At 47.7% G+C, this 17864-nt stretch overlaps 1 protein-coding gene and 2 long non-coding RNA genes across 29 annotated transcripts in view; 1 reads left to right on the forward strand and 2 right to left on the reverse strand.

The window, feature by feature from the left end:
* Nucleotides 1-954: 954 nt before the first annotated feature.
* LOC127931614 (uncharacterized) lies at nucleotides 955-1540 on the reverse strand. 2 transcript variants are annotated; one of them, XR_008141911.1, is made up of 3 exons: nucleotides 1217-1540; nucleotides 1027-1121; nucleotides 955-969 (listed from the first exon to the last, which is right to left on the reverse strand). It is a non-coding gene; the product is annotated as an uncharacterized LOC127931614 (long non-coding RNA). The 2 variants fall into 2 exon arrangements; XR_008141910.1 differs by having other exon boundaries at nucleotides 956-969; nucleotides 1198-1540.
* Nucleotides 1541-2042: 502 nt separating this feature from the next.
* Nucleotides 2043-3186, forward strand: LOC127931615 (uncharacterized). 25 transcript variants are annotated; one of them, XR_008141927.1, is made up of 5 exons: nucleotides 2076-2222; nucleotides 2484-2704; nucleotides 2736-2925; nucleotides 2991-3052; nucleotides 3084-3186. It is a non-coding gene; the product is annotated as an uncharacterized LOC127931615 (long non-coding RNA). The 25 variants fall into 25 exon arrangements; XR_008141926.1 differs by having other exon boundaries at nucleotides 3117-3170; XR_008141935.1 differs by lacking the exon at nucleotides 3084-3186 and having other exon boundaries at nucleotides 2484-2673; nucleotides 2736-2766; nucleotides 2798-2925; nucleotides 2991-3068.
* The window catches only part of LOC118380847 (MOB kinase activator 3B), a 63324-nt gene continuing 48505 nt past the window's right edge, over nucleotides 3046-17864 (reverse strand). For both annotated transcript variants that reach the window (XM_052524755.1, XM_052524753.1), the window contains exon 4: nucleotides 3046-3705. In XM_052524755.1, coding sequence (XP_052380715.1) covers nucleotides 3676-3705 — 30 coding nt within the window. In that variant the 3' untranslated portion in view covers nucleotides 3046-3675. The remainder of the gene's footprint in view (nucleotides 3706-17864) is intronic.

The raw sequence follows: 17864 nt of genomic DNA on the forward strand, positions 1-17864 counted from the left end.
GAAAAGTACCAGGAAAAGCAGGTTTCCGAGACGAGACAGAATCAAACAACAAAAACAATGGCATCGTTGGAAAAAGACAAACTGCAACCAACACCGTCTGTATCCGTCCACATCAAATACCTCATCCGTGTATTAAAACCTGGTCAGTGTAGTAGAACCTCATCCGTGTATCTTTACCTCATCAGTGTATTAAAACCTCATCAGTGTACTAAAACCTCATCCGTGTATCATTACCTCATCAGTGTATCATTACCTCATCAGTGTATCATTACCTCATCCGTGTATTAAAACCTCATCAGTGTATCATTACCTCATCAGTGTATTAAAACCTCATCAGTGTATTAAAACCTCATCAGTGTACTAAAACCTCATCAGTGTATCATTACCTCATCAGTGTATTAAAACCTCATCAGTGTATCATTACCTCATCAGTGTATTAAAACCTCATCAGTGTATCATTACCTCATCAGTGTATCATTACCTCATCAGTGTATCATTACCTCATCAGTGTATCATTACCTCATCAGTGTATTAAAACCTCATCAGTGTATCATTACCTCATCAGTGTATTAAAACCTCATCAGTGTATCATTACCTCATCAGTGTATCATTACCTCATCAGTGTATCATTACCTCATCCGTGTATCATTACCTCATCAGTGTATCATTACCTCATCAGTGTATTAAAACCTCATCAGTGTATTAAAACCTCATCAGTGTATTAAAACCTCATCAGTGTATTAAAACCTCATCAGTGTATCATTACCTCATCCGTGTATTAAAACCTCATCAGTGTATTAAAACCTCATCAGTGTATTAAAACCTCATCAGTGTATCATTACCTCATCAGTGTACTAAAACCTCAGTGTATCATTACCTCATCAGTGTACTAAAACCTCATCAGTGTATCATTACCTCATCAGTGAATTAAAACCTCATCAGTGTACTAAAACCTCAGTGTATCATTACCTCATCAGTGTATTAAAACCTCATCAGTGTATCATTACCTCATCAGTGTATTAAAACCTCATCAGTGTATTAAAACCTCATCAGTGTATTAAAACCTCATCAGTGTATTAAAACCTCATCAGTGTATCATTACCTCATCCGTGTATTAAAACCTCATCAGTGTATTAAAACCTCATCAGTGTATTAAAACCTCATCAGTGTATCATTACCTCATCAGTGTATTAAAACCTCATCAGTGTATCATTACCTCATCAGTGTATTACAACCTCATCAGTGTATTAAAACCTCATCAGTGTATCATTACCTCATCAGTGTATCATTACCTCATCAGTGTACTAAAACCTCATCAGTGTATTAAAACCTCATCAGTGTATTAAAACCTCATCAGTGTATTAAAACCTCATCCGTGTATCATTACCTCATCAGTGTACTAAAACCTCATCCGTGTATCATTACCTCATCAGTGTATTAAAACCTCATCAGTGTATCATTACCTCATCCGTGTATCATTACCTCATCAGTGTATTAAAACCTCATCAGTGTATCATTACCTCATCAGTGTATTATAACCTCATCAGTGTACTAAAACCTCATCAGTATATCATTACCTCATCAGTGTATCATTACCTCATCCGTGTATCATTACCTCATCCGTGTATCATTACCTCATCCGTGTATCTTTACCTCATCAGTGTACTAAAATCTCATCAGTGTACTAAAACCTCATCAGTGTATTAAAACCTGGTCAGTGAATTAAAACCTCATCAGAGTATGAACCATGGGCAGCATTCTACAAAGCTTTAGTCCTACTGTAGAGCGCCCCATAGTGGAGAAAGGAGGTCAAACCTGTGTGTAGATTCTACCAACAGTCAGTCAGGTGGTCCTAGTAGTCATAGGGTTGTGTCTCAAATGGAATCCCATTCCCTATATAGTGCACTACTTTCAATAGTCAGAACTCACAGGGCTCTGGTCTAAAGTAGTGTACAATATAGGGAATAGGGTGCGATTTTAGATGTACGACTACTATGCAATCAACTCATGTAAAAGTTAGTTACTCAGCTCCTCCTCAGTGACGTGGTGATACAGAGGGAGGTCCTCCTCAGTGACGTGGTGTTAGAGGAAGGTCCTCCTCAGTGACGTGGTGATACAGAGGGAGGTCCTCCTCAGTGACGTGGTGTTAGAGGGAGGTCCTCCTCAGTGACATGGTGTTAGAGAGGGAGGTCCTCCTCAGTGACGTGATGTTAGAGAGGGAGGTCCTCCTCAGTGACGTGGTGTTAGAGAGGGAGGTCCTCCTCAGTGACGTGGTGATACAGAGGGAGGTCCTCCTCAGTGACGTGGTGATAGAGAGGAGGTCCTCCTCAGTGATGTGGTGTTACAGAGGGAGGTCCTCCTCAGTGACGTGGTGATACAGAGGGAGGTCCTCCTCAGTGATGTGGTGATACAGAGGGAGGTCCTCCTCAGTGACGTGGTGATACAGAGGGAGGTCCTCCTCAGTGACGTGGTGTTAGAGGGAGGTCCTCCTCAGTGATGTGGTGTTAGAGAGGGAGGTCCTCCTCAGTGACGTGGTGTTAGAGGGAGGTCCTCCTCAGTGACGTGGTGATAGAGAGGGAGGTCCTCCTCAGTGACGTGGTGTTAGAGGGAGGTCCTCCTCAGTGACGTGGTGTTAGAGGGAGGTCCTCCTCAGTGACGTGGTGTTAGAGGGAGGTCCTCCTCAGTGACGTGGTGTTAGAGGGAGGTCCTCCTCAGTGATGTGGTGTTAGAGGGAGGTCCTCCTCAGTGATGTGGTGTTAGAGGGAGGTCCTCCTCAGTGACGTGGTGTTAGAGGGAGGTCCTCCTCAGTGATGTGGTGTTAGAGAGGGAGGTCCTCCTCAGTGATGTGGTGTTAGAGAGGGAGGTCCTCCTCAGTGACGTGGTGTTAGAGGGAGGTCCTCCTCAGTGACGTGGTGTTAGAGGGAGGTCCTCCTCAGTGACGTGGTGTTAGAGGGGAGATCCTCCTTAGTGACGTGGTGATACATAGGGAGGTCCTCCTCAGTGATGTGGTGTTAGAGGGAGGTCCTCCTCAGTGATGTGGTGTTAGAGGGAGGTCCTCCTCAGTGACGTGGTGTTAGAGGGAGGTCCTCCTCAGTGATGTGGTGTTAGAGAGGGAGGTCCTCCTCAGTGATGTGGTGTTAGAGAGGGAGGTCCTTTCTAACTACAGTAGAAATAGTAGAATGTCTTTGCTACAGTGTTCATCCATCATCCATCATCCATCCATTATCCAGCCATCTATCCATTATCTATTCATCATCCATCCATATATCCCTCCCTCCATCCATCCAGCCAACCATCTATCCATCATCCATCCAGCCAACCATCTATCCATCATCCATTCATTCAATCATCCATTCATTATTCATTCATTCGTTCATTTATTCATCCATCCATATATCCAGCCAGCCAGCCAGCCAGCCAGTCAGTCAGTCAGTCAGCCAGTCAGCCAGTCAGCCAGCCAGTCAGCCAGTCAGCCAGGTATATCTGCAGGTAACAGGCTCTTCTCTTGCTATCAGAATGACACAGTGATGACATCGAGCTAGTTGAATCACACTGATGATGTCATCAAGCTTCAGAGTCAACTGTGTACCCCTCCGTATCTCCATGGTAACCTCCTGCCGAGCCAGCAGGGCGTCCCAGACAGTCCCTCAGCTGCTCCAGTAGTTCTGCTACTCCTCAGTGACACATCCCAGAAGTCATCTCTTTCTGGACGAGAGAAAAGAAACACACAGTGAAACGATGTTAACACACACATCCTGTTAGACACAAGGTCAACATGTTGACACATCCTGTTAGACACAAGGTCAACCTACCAACACACACATCCCGTTAGACACAAGGTCAACCTACCAACACACACATCCTGCCTGTTAGACACAAGGTCAACCTACCAACACACACATCCTGTTAGACACAAGGTCAACCTACCAACACACACATCCTGCCTGTTAGACACAAGGTCAACCTACCAACACACACATCCTGTTAGACACAAGGTCAACATGTTGACACATCCCGTTAGACACAAGGTCAACCTACCAACACACACATCCTGTTAGACACAAGGTCAACATGTTGACACATCCTGTTAGACACAAGGTCAACCTACCAACACACACATCCTGTTAGACACAAGGTCAACATGTTGACACATCCTGTTAGACACAAGGTCAACCTACCAACACACACATCCTGTTAGACACAAGGTCAACCTACCAACACACACATCCTGTTAGACACAAGGTCAACCTACCAACACACACATCCTGTTAGACACAAGGTCAACATGTTGACACATCCTGTTAGACACAAGGTCAACCTACCAACACACACATCCTGTTAGACACAAGGTCAACCTACCAACACACACATCCTGTTAGACACAAGGTCAACATGTTGACACATCCTGTTAGACACAAGGTCAACCTACCAACACACACATCCTGTTAGACACAAGGTCAACCTACCAACACACACATCCTGCCTGTTAGACACAAGGTCAACCTACCAACACACACATCCTGTTAGACACAAGGTCAACATGTTGACACATCCTGTTAGACACAAGGTCAACCTACCAACACACACATCCTGTTAGACACAAGGTCAACCTACCAACACACACATCCTGTTAGACACAAGGTCAACCTACCAACACACACATCCTGTTAGACACAAGGTCAACATGTTGACACATCCTGTTAGACACAAGGTCAACCTACCAACACACACATCCTGTTAGACACAAGGTCAACCTACCAACACACACATCCTGTTAGACACAAGGTCAACATGTTGACACATCCTGTTAGACACAAGGTCAACCTACCAACACACACATCCTGTTAGACACAACGTCAACCTACCAACACACACATCCTGTTAGACACAAGGTCAACCTACCAACACACACATCCTGCCTGTTAGACACAAGGTCAACCTACCAACACACACATCCCCTCATAGACACAAGGTCAACCTACCAACACACACATCCTGCCCGTTAGACACAAGGTCAACCTACCAACACACACATCCTGTTAGACACAAGGTCAACCTACCAACACACACATCCTGCCTGTTAGACACAAGGTCAACCTACCAACACACACATCCTGCCTGTTAGACACAAGGTCAACCTACCAACACACACATCCTGTTAGACACAAGGTCAACCTACCAACACACACATCCTGTTAGACACAAGGTCAACCTACCAACACACCATCCTGTTAGACACAAGGTCAACCTACCAACACACACATCCTGTTAGACACAAGGTCAACCTACCAACACACACATCCCGTTAGACACAAGGTCAACCTACCAACACACACATCCTGCCTGTTAGACACAAGGTCAACCTACCAACACACACATTCATCTTCTTCACATCTATCACTCCAGTGTTTAATTGCTATAGTGTAATTACTTCGCCACAACAGGCTATTTATTGCCTTTACCTCCCTTATCTTACCTCATTTACACTCTCTCTCCATCCTCCTCTAACCCTACCTCTTCTCTCTCTCTCTTCCTCATACCCTACCTCTTCTCTCTCTCTCTTCCTCCTCTAACCCTACCTCTTCTCTCTCTCTCTCTTCCTCACACCCTACCTCTTCTCTCTCTCCATCCTCCTCATACCCTACCTCTTCTCTCTCTCCATCCTCCTCCTCCTAACCCTACCTCTTCTCTCTCTCCATCCTCCTCATACCCTACCTCCTTCTCTCCATCCTCCTCATACCCTACCTCCTCTCTCTCCATCCTCCTCTAACCCTACCTCTTCTCTCTCTCCATCCTCCTCATACCCTACCTCTTCTCTCTCTCTCCCATCCTCCTCTAACCCTACCTCTTCTCCTCTCTCCATCCTCCTCATACCCTACCTCTTCTCTCTCTCCATCCTCCTCTAACCCTACCTCTTCTCTCTCTCCATCCTCCTCATACCCTACCTCTTCTCTCTCTCTCCATCCTCCTCTAACCCTACCTCTTCTCCCTCTCCATCCTCCTCATACCCTACCTCTTCTCTCTCTCCATCCTCCTCTAACCCTACCTATTCTCTCTCTCCATCCTCCTCATACCCTACCTCTTCTCTCTCTCCATCCTCCTCTAACCCTACCTCTTCTCTCTCTCCATCCTCCTCATACCCTACCTCTTCTCTCTCTCCATCCTCCTCCTAACCCTACCTCTTCTCTCTCTCCATCCTCCTCATACCCTACCACTTCTCTCTCTCCATCCTCCTCTACCCTACCTCTTCTCTCTCTCCTCCTCCTCATACCCTACCTCTTCTCTCTCTCTTCCTCCTCATACCCTACCTCTTCTCTCTCTCCATCCTCCTCTAACCCTACCTCTTCTCTCTCTCCATCCTCCTAACCCTACCTCTTCTCCCTCTCCATCCTCCTCATACCCTACCTCTCTCTCTCTCTCCTCCTCATACCCAACCTCTTCTCTCTCTCTCCTCCTCATACCCTACCTCATCTCTCTCTCTTCCTCATACCCTACCTCTTCTCTCTCTCTCTCTCCTCCTCATACCTTACCTCTTCTCTCTCTCTTCCTCATACCCTACCTCTTCTCTCTCTCTCTCTCTCTCTCTCCTCCTCATACCCTACCTCTTCTCTCTCTCTTCCTCATACCCTACCTCTTCTCTCTCTCCTCCTCATACCCTACCTCTTCTCTCTCTCTCCTCCTCATACCCTACCTCTTCTCTCTCTCTCCTCCTCATACCCTACCTCTTCTCTCTCTCTTCCTCATACCCTAACTATTCTCTCTCTCTCTCCTCATACCCTACCTCTTCTCTCTCTCCTCCTCATACCCTAACTATTCTCTCTATCCTCCTCATACCCTACCTCTTCTCTCTCTCCTCCTCATACCCTAACTATTCACTCTCTCTTCCTCATACCCTAACTATTCTCTCTCTCCTCCTCATACCCTACCTCTTCTCTCTCTCCTCCTCATACCCTAACTATTCACTCTCTCTTCCTCATACCCTAACTATTCTCTCTCTCCTCCTCATACCCTACCTGTTCTCTCTCTCTTCCTCATACCCTAACTATTCTCTCTCTCCCTCCTCATACCCTACCTCTTCTCTCTCTCTCCTCCTCATACCCAACCTCTTCTCTCTCTCTCCTCCTCATACCCTACCTCTTCTCTCTCTCTCCTCCTCATACCCTACCTCCTTCTCTCTCTCTCCTCCTCATACCCTACCTCTTCTCTCTCTCTTCCTCATACCCTAACTATTCTCTCTCTCCTCCTCATACCCTAACTATTCTCTCTCTCCTCCTCATACCCTACCTCTTCTCTCTCTCTTCCTCATACCCTACCTCTTCTCTCTCTCTCCTCATACCCTACCTCTTCTCTCTCTCCCTCCTCATACCCTACCTCCTCTCTCTCTCTTCCTCATACCCTACCTCTTCTCTCTCTCTCTCCTCATACCCTAACTATTCTCTCTCTCTCCTCCTCATACCCTACCTCTTCTCTCTCTCTTCCTCATACCCTAACTATTCTCTCTCTCCTCCTCATACCCTACCTCTTCTCTCTCTCTCTTCCTCATACCCTACCTCTTCTCTCTCTCCTCCTCATACCCTACCTCTTCTCTCTCTCTTCCTCATACCCTACCTCTTCTCTCTCTCCTCCTCATACCCTACCTCTTCTCTCTCTCCTCCTCATACCCTACCTCTTCTCTCTCTCTTCCTCATACCCTACCTCTTCTCTCTCTCCTCCTCATACCCTACCTCTTCTCTCTCTCTTCCTCATACCCTACCTCTTCTCTCTCTCTCTCCTCCTCATACCCTACCTCTTCTCTCTCTCCTCCTCATACCCTACCTCTTCTCTCTCTCTCCTCCTCATACCCTAACTATTCTCTCTCTCTCTCCTCATACCCTAACTATTCTCTCTCTCTTCTCCTCATACCCTACCTCTTCTCTCTCTCTCCTCCTCATACCCTAACTATTCTCTCTCTCTCCTCCTCATACCCTACCTCTTCTCTCTCTCTTCCTCATACCCTACTATTCTCTCTCCCTCCTCATACCCTACCTCTTCTCTCTCTCTCTTCCTCATACCCTACCTCTTCTCTCTCTCCTCCTCATACCCTACCTCTTCTCTCTCTCTCTCCTCATACCCTACCTTTTCTCTCTCTCCTCCTCATACCCTACCTCTTCTCTCTCTCTCTCCTCATACCCTACCTCTTCTCTCTCTCTCCTCCTCATACCCTACCTCTTCTCTCTCTCCTCCTCATACCCTACCTCTTCTCTCTCTCTCCTCATACCCTACCTCTTCTCTCTCTCCATCCTCCACTAACCCTACCTCTTCTCTCTCTCCTCCTCATACCCTACCTCTTCTCTCTCTCTCCTCCTCATACCCTAACTATTCTCTCTCTCTTCCTCATACCCCACCTCTTCTCTCTCTCTTCCTCATACCCTACCTCTTCTCTCTCTCCTCCTCATACCCTACCTCTTCTCTCTCTCTCCTCCTCATACCCTACCTCTTCTCTCTCTCCTCATACCTTACCTCTTCTCTCTCTCCTCCTCATACCCTACCTCTTCTCTCTCTCTCCTCCTCATACCCTACCTCTTCTCTCTCTCTCTTCCTCATACCCTACCTCTTCTCTCTCTCCTCCTCATACCCTACCTCTTCTCTCTCTCTCTCCTCATACCCTAACTCTTCTCTCTCTCTCTTCCTCATACCCTACCTCTTCTCTCTCTCTCTCCTCATACCCTACCTCTTCTCTCTCTCCTCCTCATACCCTACCTCTTCTCTCTCTCTCCTCCTCATACCCTAACTCTTCTCTCTCTCCTCCTCATACCCTACCTCTTCTCTCTCTCTCCTCCTCATACCCAACCTCTTCTCTCTCTCCTCCTCATACCCTACCTCTTCTCTCTCTCTCCTCCTCATACCCTACCTCTTCTCTCTCTCTCTCTCCTCATACCCTACCTCTTCTCTCTCTCCCTCCTCATACCCTACCTCTTCTCTCTCTCTCTCCTCATACCCTAACTCTTCTCTCTCTCTCTCCTCATACCCTACCTCTTCTCTCTCTCTCCTCCTCATACCCTAACTATTCTCTCTCTCTCTCCTCCTCATACCCTAACTATTCTCTCTCTCTTCCTCCTCATACCCTACCTCTTCTCTCTCTCCTCCTCATACCCTACCTCTTCTCTCTCTCTCCTCCTCATACCCTAACTATTCTCTCTCTCTCCTCATACCCTAACTATTCTCTCTCTCTCTCTTCCTCATACCCTAACTCTTCTCTCTCTCTCTCCTCATACCCTACCTCTTCTCTCTCTCTCTTCCTCATACCCTACCTCTTCTCTCTCTCTCTTCCTCATACCCTACCTCTTCTCTCTCTCCTCCTCATACCCAACTCTTCTCTCCATCTCTCTCCTCTCTCATACCCTACCTCTTCTCTCTCTCTCCTCCTCATACCCTACCTCTTCTCTCTCTCCTCCTCATACCCTACCTCTTCTCTCTCTCCATCCTCCTCATACCCTACCTATTCTCTCTCTCTCTCCTCATACCCTACCTCTTCTCTCTCTCTCCTCCTCATACCCTACCTCTTCTCTCTCTCCTCCTCATACCCTACCTCTTCTCTCTCTCTCCTCATACCCTACCTCTTCTCTCTCTCTCCTCCTCATACCCTACCTCTTCTCTCTCTCTCTCCTCATACCCTACCTCTTCTCTCTCTCCTCTTCCTCATACCCCACCTCTTCTCTCTCTCTTCCTCATACCCTACCTCTTCTCTCTCTCCTCATACCCTACCTCTTCTCTCTCTCCTCCTCATACCCTACCTATTCTCTCTCTCCTCCTCATACCCTACCTCTTCTCTCTCTCTCCTCCTCATACCCTAACTATTCTCTCTCTCCTCCTCATACCCTACCTCTTCTCTCTCTCTTCCTCATACCCTACCTCTTCTCTCTCTCTTCCTCATACCCTACGTCTTCTCTCTCTCTCCTCCTCATACCCTACCTCTTCTCTCTCTCTCCTCCTCATACCCTACCTCTTCTCTCTCTCTCTTCCTCATACCCTACCTCTTCTCTCTCTCTCCTCCTCATACCCTACCTCTTCTCTCTCTCTGCGTGGGTGTTGGCAATCTCCTGCCTTGGTCATGGGGATCTCTTATGATAGTCAAGAGAAAGAAGCCATTGTTTATTTGCTCTTTAGCTATGTTTTGTTCAATTATTTTTATTTTCTCGCCCCCCACCCTCTCCCGCCCCTCTCCCACCCCCCTTATCCAGTGTTCATTGTCTGCTTGTGTTCTGTTTACAGGAACTCACTTGTAAGCCTGTTTTATATTCACATTTAAGTCAGAAGGGATTTGAGTTAAAGGAGTTTTAGGCAGCAGGACTGAGAAGAACGTCTCTCTCTGTGTGCAAATAACAGCTCCTTTAGTCATTATTCATGATCACCGAAGGCGTTTTCATTCTGAAATGTGGAAAAAGCAAGAACGCAAAATAAGAGATAGGGTAGGATTTATTAGACCAGGAGAGAGAGGTTTAATAGACCAGGAGAGAGGGGTTTATTAGACCAGGAGAGAGGGGTTTAGTAGACCAGGAAGGGGTTTAGTAGACCAGGAGAGAGGGGTTTATTAGACCAGGAGAGAGGGGTTTAGTAGACCAGGAGAGAGGGGTTTAGTAGACCAGGAGAGAGGGGTTTATTAGACCAGGAGAGAGGGGTTTATTAGACCAGGAGAGAGGGGTTTAGTAGACCAGGAGAGAGGGGTTTAGTAGACCAGGAGAGAGGGGTTTATTAGACCAGGAGAGAGGGATTTATTAGACCAGGAGAGAGGGGTTTAGTAGACCAGGAGAGAGGGGTTTAGTAGACCAGGAGAGAGGGGTTTAGTAGACCAGGAGAGAGGGGTTTATTAGACCAGGAGAGAGGGGTTTATTAGACCAGGAGAGAGGGGTTTAGTAGACCAGGAGAGAGGGGTTTAGTAGACCAGGAGAGAGGGGTTTAGTAGACCAGGAGAGAGGGGTTTATTAGACCAGGAGAGAGGGGTTTATTAGACCAGGAGAGAGGGGTTTAGTAGACCAGGAGAGAGGGGTTTAGTAGACCAGGAGAGAGGGGTTTAGTAGACCAGGAGAGAGGGGTTTAGTTGACCAGGAGAGAGGGGTTTAGTAGACCAGGAGAGAGGGGTTTAGTAGACCAGGAGAGAGGGGTTGGTAGGTCAGGACCGAGGGGTTCCCTATTAGACCCGTAGGTCACACCAGACTTCCTCTAACCCGGAGAGTCACACCGACTTCCCTCTAGACCCGTAGGACACCGACTTCCTCTAACCCGTAGGTCGACCGAGAGGGGTTTCCTCTAACCCGTAGGAGAGAGGGGTTTCCCTCTAGACCAGTAGGTCACAGAGGACTTCCTCTAACCCGAGAGGTCACACAGACTTCCAGGAGAACCCGTTTAGGTCACACAGACTTCCCTCTAACCAGTAGGTCACACCGACTTCCCTCTAACCCGTTTAGGACCAGGACCGAGGGGTTCCCTCTAACCCGTAGGTCACACCGACTTCCCTCTAACCCGTAGGTCACACCGACTTCCCTCTAACCCGTAGGTCACACCGACTTCCCTCTAACCAGGTCACACCGACTTCCTCTAACCCGAGAGGGGTTTAGGTCACACCGACTTCCCTAGTAACCCGTAGGTCACACCGACTTCCTCTAACCCGTAGGTCACACCGAGAGAGACTTCCCTCTAACCCGTAGGTCACACCGACTTCCCTCTAACCCGTAGGTCACACCGACTTCCCTCTAACCCGTAGGTCACACCAGAGAGAGGGGTTCCCTCTAACCCGTAGGTCACACCGACTTCCTCTAACCCGTAGGTCACACCAGACTTCCCTCTAACCCGTAGGTCACACCGACTTCCTCTAACCCGTAGGTCACACCGACTTCCCTCTAACCCGTAGGTCACACCGACTTCCTCTAACCCGTAGGTCACACCGACTTCCCTCTAACCCGTAGGTCACACCGACTTCCTCTAACCCGTAGGTCACACCGACTTCCCTCTAACCCGTAGGTCACACCGACTTCCCTCTAACCCGTAGATCACACCGACTTCCCTCTAACCCGTAGATCACACAGACTTCCCTCTAACCCGTAGGTCACACAGACTTCCCTCTAACCCGTAGATCACACCGACTTCCCTCTAACCCATAGGTCACACCGACTTCCCTCTAACCCGTAGATCACACCGACTTCCCTCTAACCCGTAGATCACACCGACTTCCCTCTAACCCGTAGGTCACACGACTTCCCTCTAACCCGTAGGTCACACCGACTTCCCTCTAACCCGTAGGTCACACCGACTTCCTCTAACCCGTAGGTCACACCGACTTCCCTCTAACCCGTAGGTCACACCGACTTCCCTCTAACCCGTAGGTCACACAGACTTCCCTCTAACCCGTAGGTCACACCGACTTCCCTCTAACCCGTAGGTCACACCGACTTCCCTCTAACCCGTAGGTCACACAGACTTCCCTCTAACCCGTAGGTCACACAGACTTCCCTCTAACCCGTAGGTCACACAGACTTCCCTCTAACCCGTAGGTCACACCGACTTCCCTCTAACCCGTAGGTCACACCGACTTCCCTCTAACCCGTAGGTCACACCGACTTCCCTCTAACCCGTAGGTCACACCGACTTCCTCTAACCCGTAGGTCACACCGACTTCCCTCTAACCCGTAGGTCACACCGACTTCCCTCTAACCCGTAGGTCACACCGACTTCCCTCTAACCCGTAGGTCACACCGACTTCCCTCTAACCCGTAGGTCACACCGACTTCCCTCTAACCCGTAGGTCACACCGACTTCCCTCTAACCCGTAGGTCACACCGACTTCCCTCTAACCCGTAGGTCACACCGACTTCCCTCTAACCCGTAGGTCACACCGACTTCCCTCTAACCCGTAGGTCACACAGACTTCCCTCTAACCCGTAGGTCACACCGACTTCCCTCTAACCCGTAGGTCACACAGACTTCCCTCTAACCCGTAGGTCACACCGACTTCCCTCTAACCCGTAGGTCCAGTCAGTATAGAACATTTACATTTGAGTCATCTTACCAGGAGCGACTTACAGGATTGAAAAGGTGCTTGGTTCCTGGCCCAATGCTCTTAACCGCTAGCTACCCGCCGACATAGCAGATGACTACCGGGTGACATAGTAGATGACTACCGGGTGACATAGTAGATGACTACCGGGTGACATAGTAGATGACTACCGGGTGACATAGTAGATGACTACCGGGTGACATAGTACCCGTAGGTCACATAGTAGATGACTACCGGGTGACATAGTAGATGACTACCGGGTGACATAGTAGATGACTAACCACGTAGATGACTACCGGGTGACATAGTAGATGACTACCCGGGTGACACAGTAGACATAGTAGATGACTACCGGGTGACATAGTAGATGACTACCCGGGTGACATAGTAGATGACTAACCCGGGTCACACCGAGTAGACATAGTAGATGACTACCGGGTGACATAGTAGATGACTACACCGACATAGTAGATGACTACCGTGACATAGTAGATGACTACCGGGTGACATAGTAGATGACTACCGGGTGACATAGTAGATGACTACCTCTGACATAGTAGACATAGTAGATGACTACCGGGTGACATAGTAGATGACTACCGGGTGACATAGTAGATGACTACCGGGTGACATACCCGTAGATGACTACCGGGTGACATAGTAGATGACTACCGGGTGACATAGCAGATGACTACCGGGTGACATAGTAGATGACTACCGGGTGACATAGAGATGACTACCGGGTGACATAGTAGATGACTACCGGGTGACAGTAGATAGAACTACCGGGTGACATAGTAGATGACTACCGGGTGACATAGTAGATGACTACCGGTGACATAGTAGATGACTACCGGGTGACATAGTAGATGACTACCGGGTGACATAGTAGATGACTACCGGGTGACATAGTAGATGACTACCGGGTGACATAGTAGATGACTACCGGGTGACATAGTAGATGACTACCGGGTGACATAGTAGATGACTACCGGGTGACATAGTAGATGACTACCGGGTGACATAGTAGATGACTACCGGGTGACATAGTAGACTACCGGGTGACATAGTAGATGACTACCGGGTGACATAGTAGATGACTACCGGGTGACATAGTAGATGACTACCGGGTGACATAGTAGATGACTACCGGGTGACATAGTAGACATAGATGACTACCGGGTGACATAGTAGATGACTACCGGGTGACATAGTAGATGACTACCGGGTGACATAGTAGATGACTACCGGGTGACATAGTAGATGACTACCGACTACATAGTAGACATAGTAGATGACTACCGGGTGACATAGTAGATGACTACCGGGTGACATAGTAGACATAGTAGATGACTACCGGGTGACATAGTAGATGACTACCGGGTGACATAGTAGATGAGATGACTACCGGGTGACATAGTAGATGACTACCGGGTGACATAGTAGATGACTACCGGGTGACATAGTAGATGACTACCGGGTGACATAGTAGATGACTACCGGGTGACATAGTAGATGACTACCGGGTGACATAGTAGATGACTACCGGGTGACATAGTAGATGACTACCGGGTGACATAGTAGATGACTACCGGGTGACATAGTAGATGACTACCGGGTGACATAGTAGTAGATGACTACCGGGTGACATAGGATGACATAGTGAGATAGACTACCGGGTGACATAGTAGAGACTACCGGGTGACATAGTAGATGACTACCGGGTGACATAGTAGATGACTACCGGGTGACATAGTAGATGACTACCGGGTGACATAGTAGATGACTACCGGGTGACATGACTACCGGGTGACATAGTAGATGACTACCGGGTGACATAGTAGATGACTACCGGGTGACATAGTAGATGACTACCGGGTGACATAGTAGATGACTACCGGGTGACACAGTAGATGACTACCGGGTGACATAGTAGATGACTACCGGGTGACATAGTAGATGACTACCGGGTGACATAGTAGATGACTACCGGGTGACATAGTAGATGACTACCGGGTGACATAGTAGATGACTACCGGGTGACATAGTAGATGACTACCGGGTGACATAGTAGACATAGTAGATGACTACCGGGTGACATAGTAGATGACTACCGGGTGACATAGTAGATGACTACCGGGTGACATAGTAGATGACTACCGGGTGACATAGTAGATGACTACCGGGTGACATAGTAGATGACTACCGGGTGACATAGTAGATGACTACCGGGTGACATAGTAGATGACTACCGGGTGACATAGTAGATGACTACCGGGTGACATAGTAGATGACTACCGGGTGACACAGTAGATGACTACCGGGTGACATAGTAGATGACTACCGGGTGACATAGTAGATGACTACCGGGTGACATAGTAGATGACTACCGGGTGACATAGTAGATGACTACCGGGTGACATAGTAGATGACTACCGGGTGACATAGTAGATGACTACCGGGTGACATAGTAGATGACTACCGGGTGACATAGTAGATGACTACCGGGTGACATAGTAGATGACTACCGGGTGACATAGTAGATGACTACCGGGTGACATAGTAGATGACTACCGGGTGACATAGTAGATGACTACCGGGTGACATAGACATAGTAGATGACTACCGGGTGACATAGTAGACATAGTAGATGACTACCGGGTGACATAGTAGATGACTACCGGGTGACATAGTAGATGACTACCGGGTGACATAGTAGATGACTACCGGGTGACATAGTAGATGACTACCGGGTGACATAGTAGATGACTACCGGGTGACATAGTAGATGACTACCGGGTGACATAGTAGATGACTACCGGGTGACATAGTAGATGACTACCGGGTGACATAGTAGACATAGTAGATGACTACCGGGTGACATAGTAGATGACTACCGGGTGACATAGTAGATGACTACCGGGTGACATAGTAGATGACTACCGGGTGACATAGTAGATGACTACCGGGTGACATAGTAGATGACTACCGGGTGACATAGTAGATGACTACCGGGTGACATAGTAGATGACTACCGGGTGACATAGTAGATGACTACCGGGTGACATAGTAGATGACTACCGGGTGACATAGTAGATGACTACCGGGTGACATAGTAGACATAGTAGATGACTACCGGGTGACATAGTAGATGACTACCGGGTGACATAGTAGATGACTACCGGGTGACATAGTAGATGACTACCGGGTGACATAGTAGATGACTACCGGGTGACATAGTAGATGACTACCGGGTGACATAGTAGATGACTACCGGGTGACATAGTAGATGACTACCGGGTGACATAGTAGATGACTACCGGGTGACATAGTAGATGACTACCGGGTGACATAGTAGATGACTACCGGGTGACATAGTAGATGACTACCGGGTGACACAGTAGATGACTACCGGGTGACATAGTAGATGACTACCGGGTGACATAGTAGATGACTACCGGGTGACATAGCAGATGACTACCGGGTGACATAGTATGACTACCGGGTGACATAGTAGATGACTACCGGGTGACATAGTTTTAGATGACACCTCGGTGACATAGAGATGATAGAGTTGTTTAACATAGTAGATGACTACTGGTGAAAGTAGATGCATTATATAGGGAATAGGATGACTCTGGTCTAAAGTAGTGTATATAGGGAATAGGATGCTCTGCTAAAGTAGTGACTATAGGGAATAGACATAGTAGATGACTATATAGGGACTAGGGCTCTGGTCTAAAGTGACTATAGGGAATAGGGACTCTGGTCTAAAGTAGATGCACTATATAGGGAATAGGGCCCTGGTCTAAAGTGACTATATAGGGAATAGGGCTCTGGTCTAAAGTAGTGACTTTATAGGGAATAGGGCCCTGGTCTAAAGTAGATGACTATATAGGGAATAGGGCCCTGGATGACTAAAGTAGTGACTTTATAGATGAATAGGGCTGAAAGTAGATGATTATATAGGGAATAGGGCTCTGGTCTATAGTAGATGACTATACTCTGGTCTATAGTAGATGACTATATAGGAATAGGGCCCTGGTCTAAAGTAGTGCACTATATAGGGAATAGGGCCCTGGTCTAAAGTAGATGACTATATAGGGAATAGGGCTCTGGTCTAAAGTAGTGCTCTATATAGGGAATAGGGCTCTGGTCTAAAGTAGTGCACTATATAGGGAATAGGGCTCTGGTCTAAAGTAGATGCACTATATAGGAATAGGGCTCTGGTCTAAAGTAGTGCACTATATAGGGACTAGGGCTCTGGTCTAAAGTAGTGCACTATATAGGGAATAGGGCTCTGGTCTAAAGTAGTGCACTATATAGGGAATAGGGCCCTGGTCTAAAGTAGTGCACTATATAGGGAATAGGGCTCTGGTCTAAAGTAGTGCACTTTATAGGGAATAGGGCCCTGGTCTAAAGTAGTGCACTATATAGGGAATAGGGCCCTGGTCTAAAGTAGTGCACTTTATAGGAATAGGGCTCTGGTCTAAAGTAGTGCATTATATAGGGAATAGGGCTCTGGTCTAAAGTAGTGCACTATATAGGGAATAGGGCTCTGGTCTAAAGTAGGAATAGGGCCCTGGTCTAAAGTAGTGCTATATAGGGAATAGGGCCCTGGTCTAAAGTAGTGCACTATATAGGGAATAGGGCTCTGGTCTAAAGTAGTGCTCTATATAGGGAATAGGGCTCTGGTCTAAAGTAGTGCACTATATAGGGAATAGGGCTCTGGTCTAAAGTAGTGCTCTATATAGGGAATAGGGCTCTGGTCTAAAGTAGTGCACTATATAGGGAATAGGGTTCTATAGGGCCCTGATCTAAAGTAGTGCACTAT

Source organism: Oncorhynchus keta, chromosome 9 (genome assembly GCF_023373465.1).
Source record: "Oncorhynchus keta strain PuntledgeMale-10-30-2019 chromosome 9, Oket_V2, whole genome shotgun sequence".
Taxonomy (NCBI): Eukaryota; Metazoa; Chordata; class Actinopteri; order Salmoniformes; family Salmonidae; genus Oncorhynchus; species Oncorhynchus keta.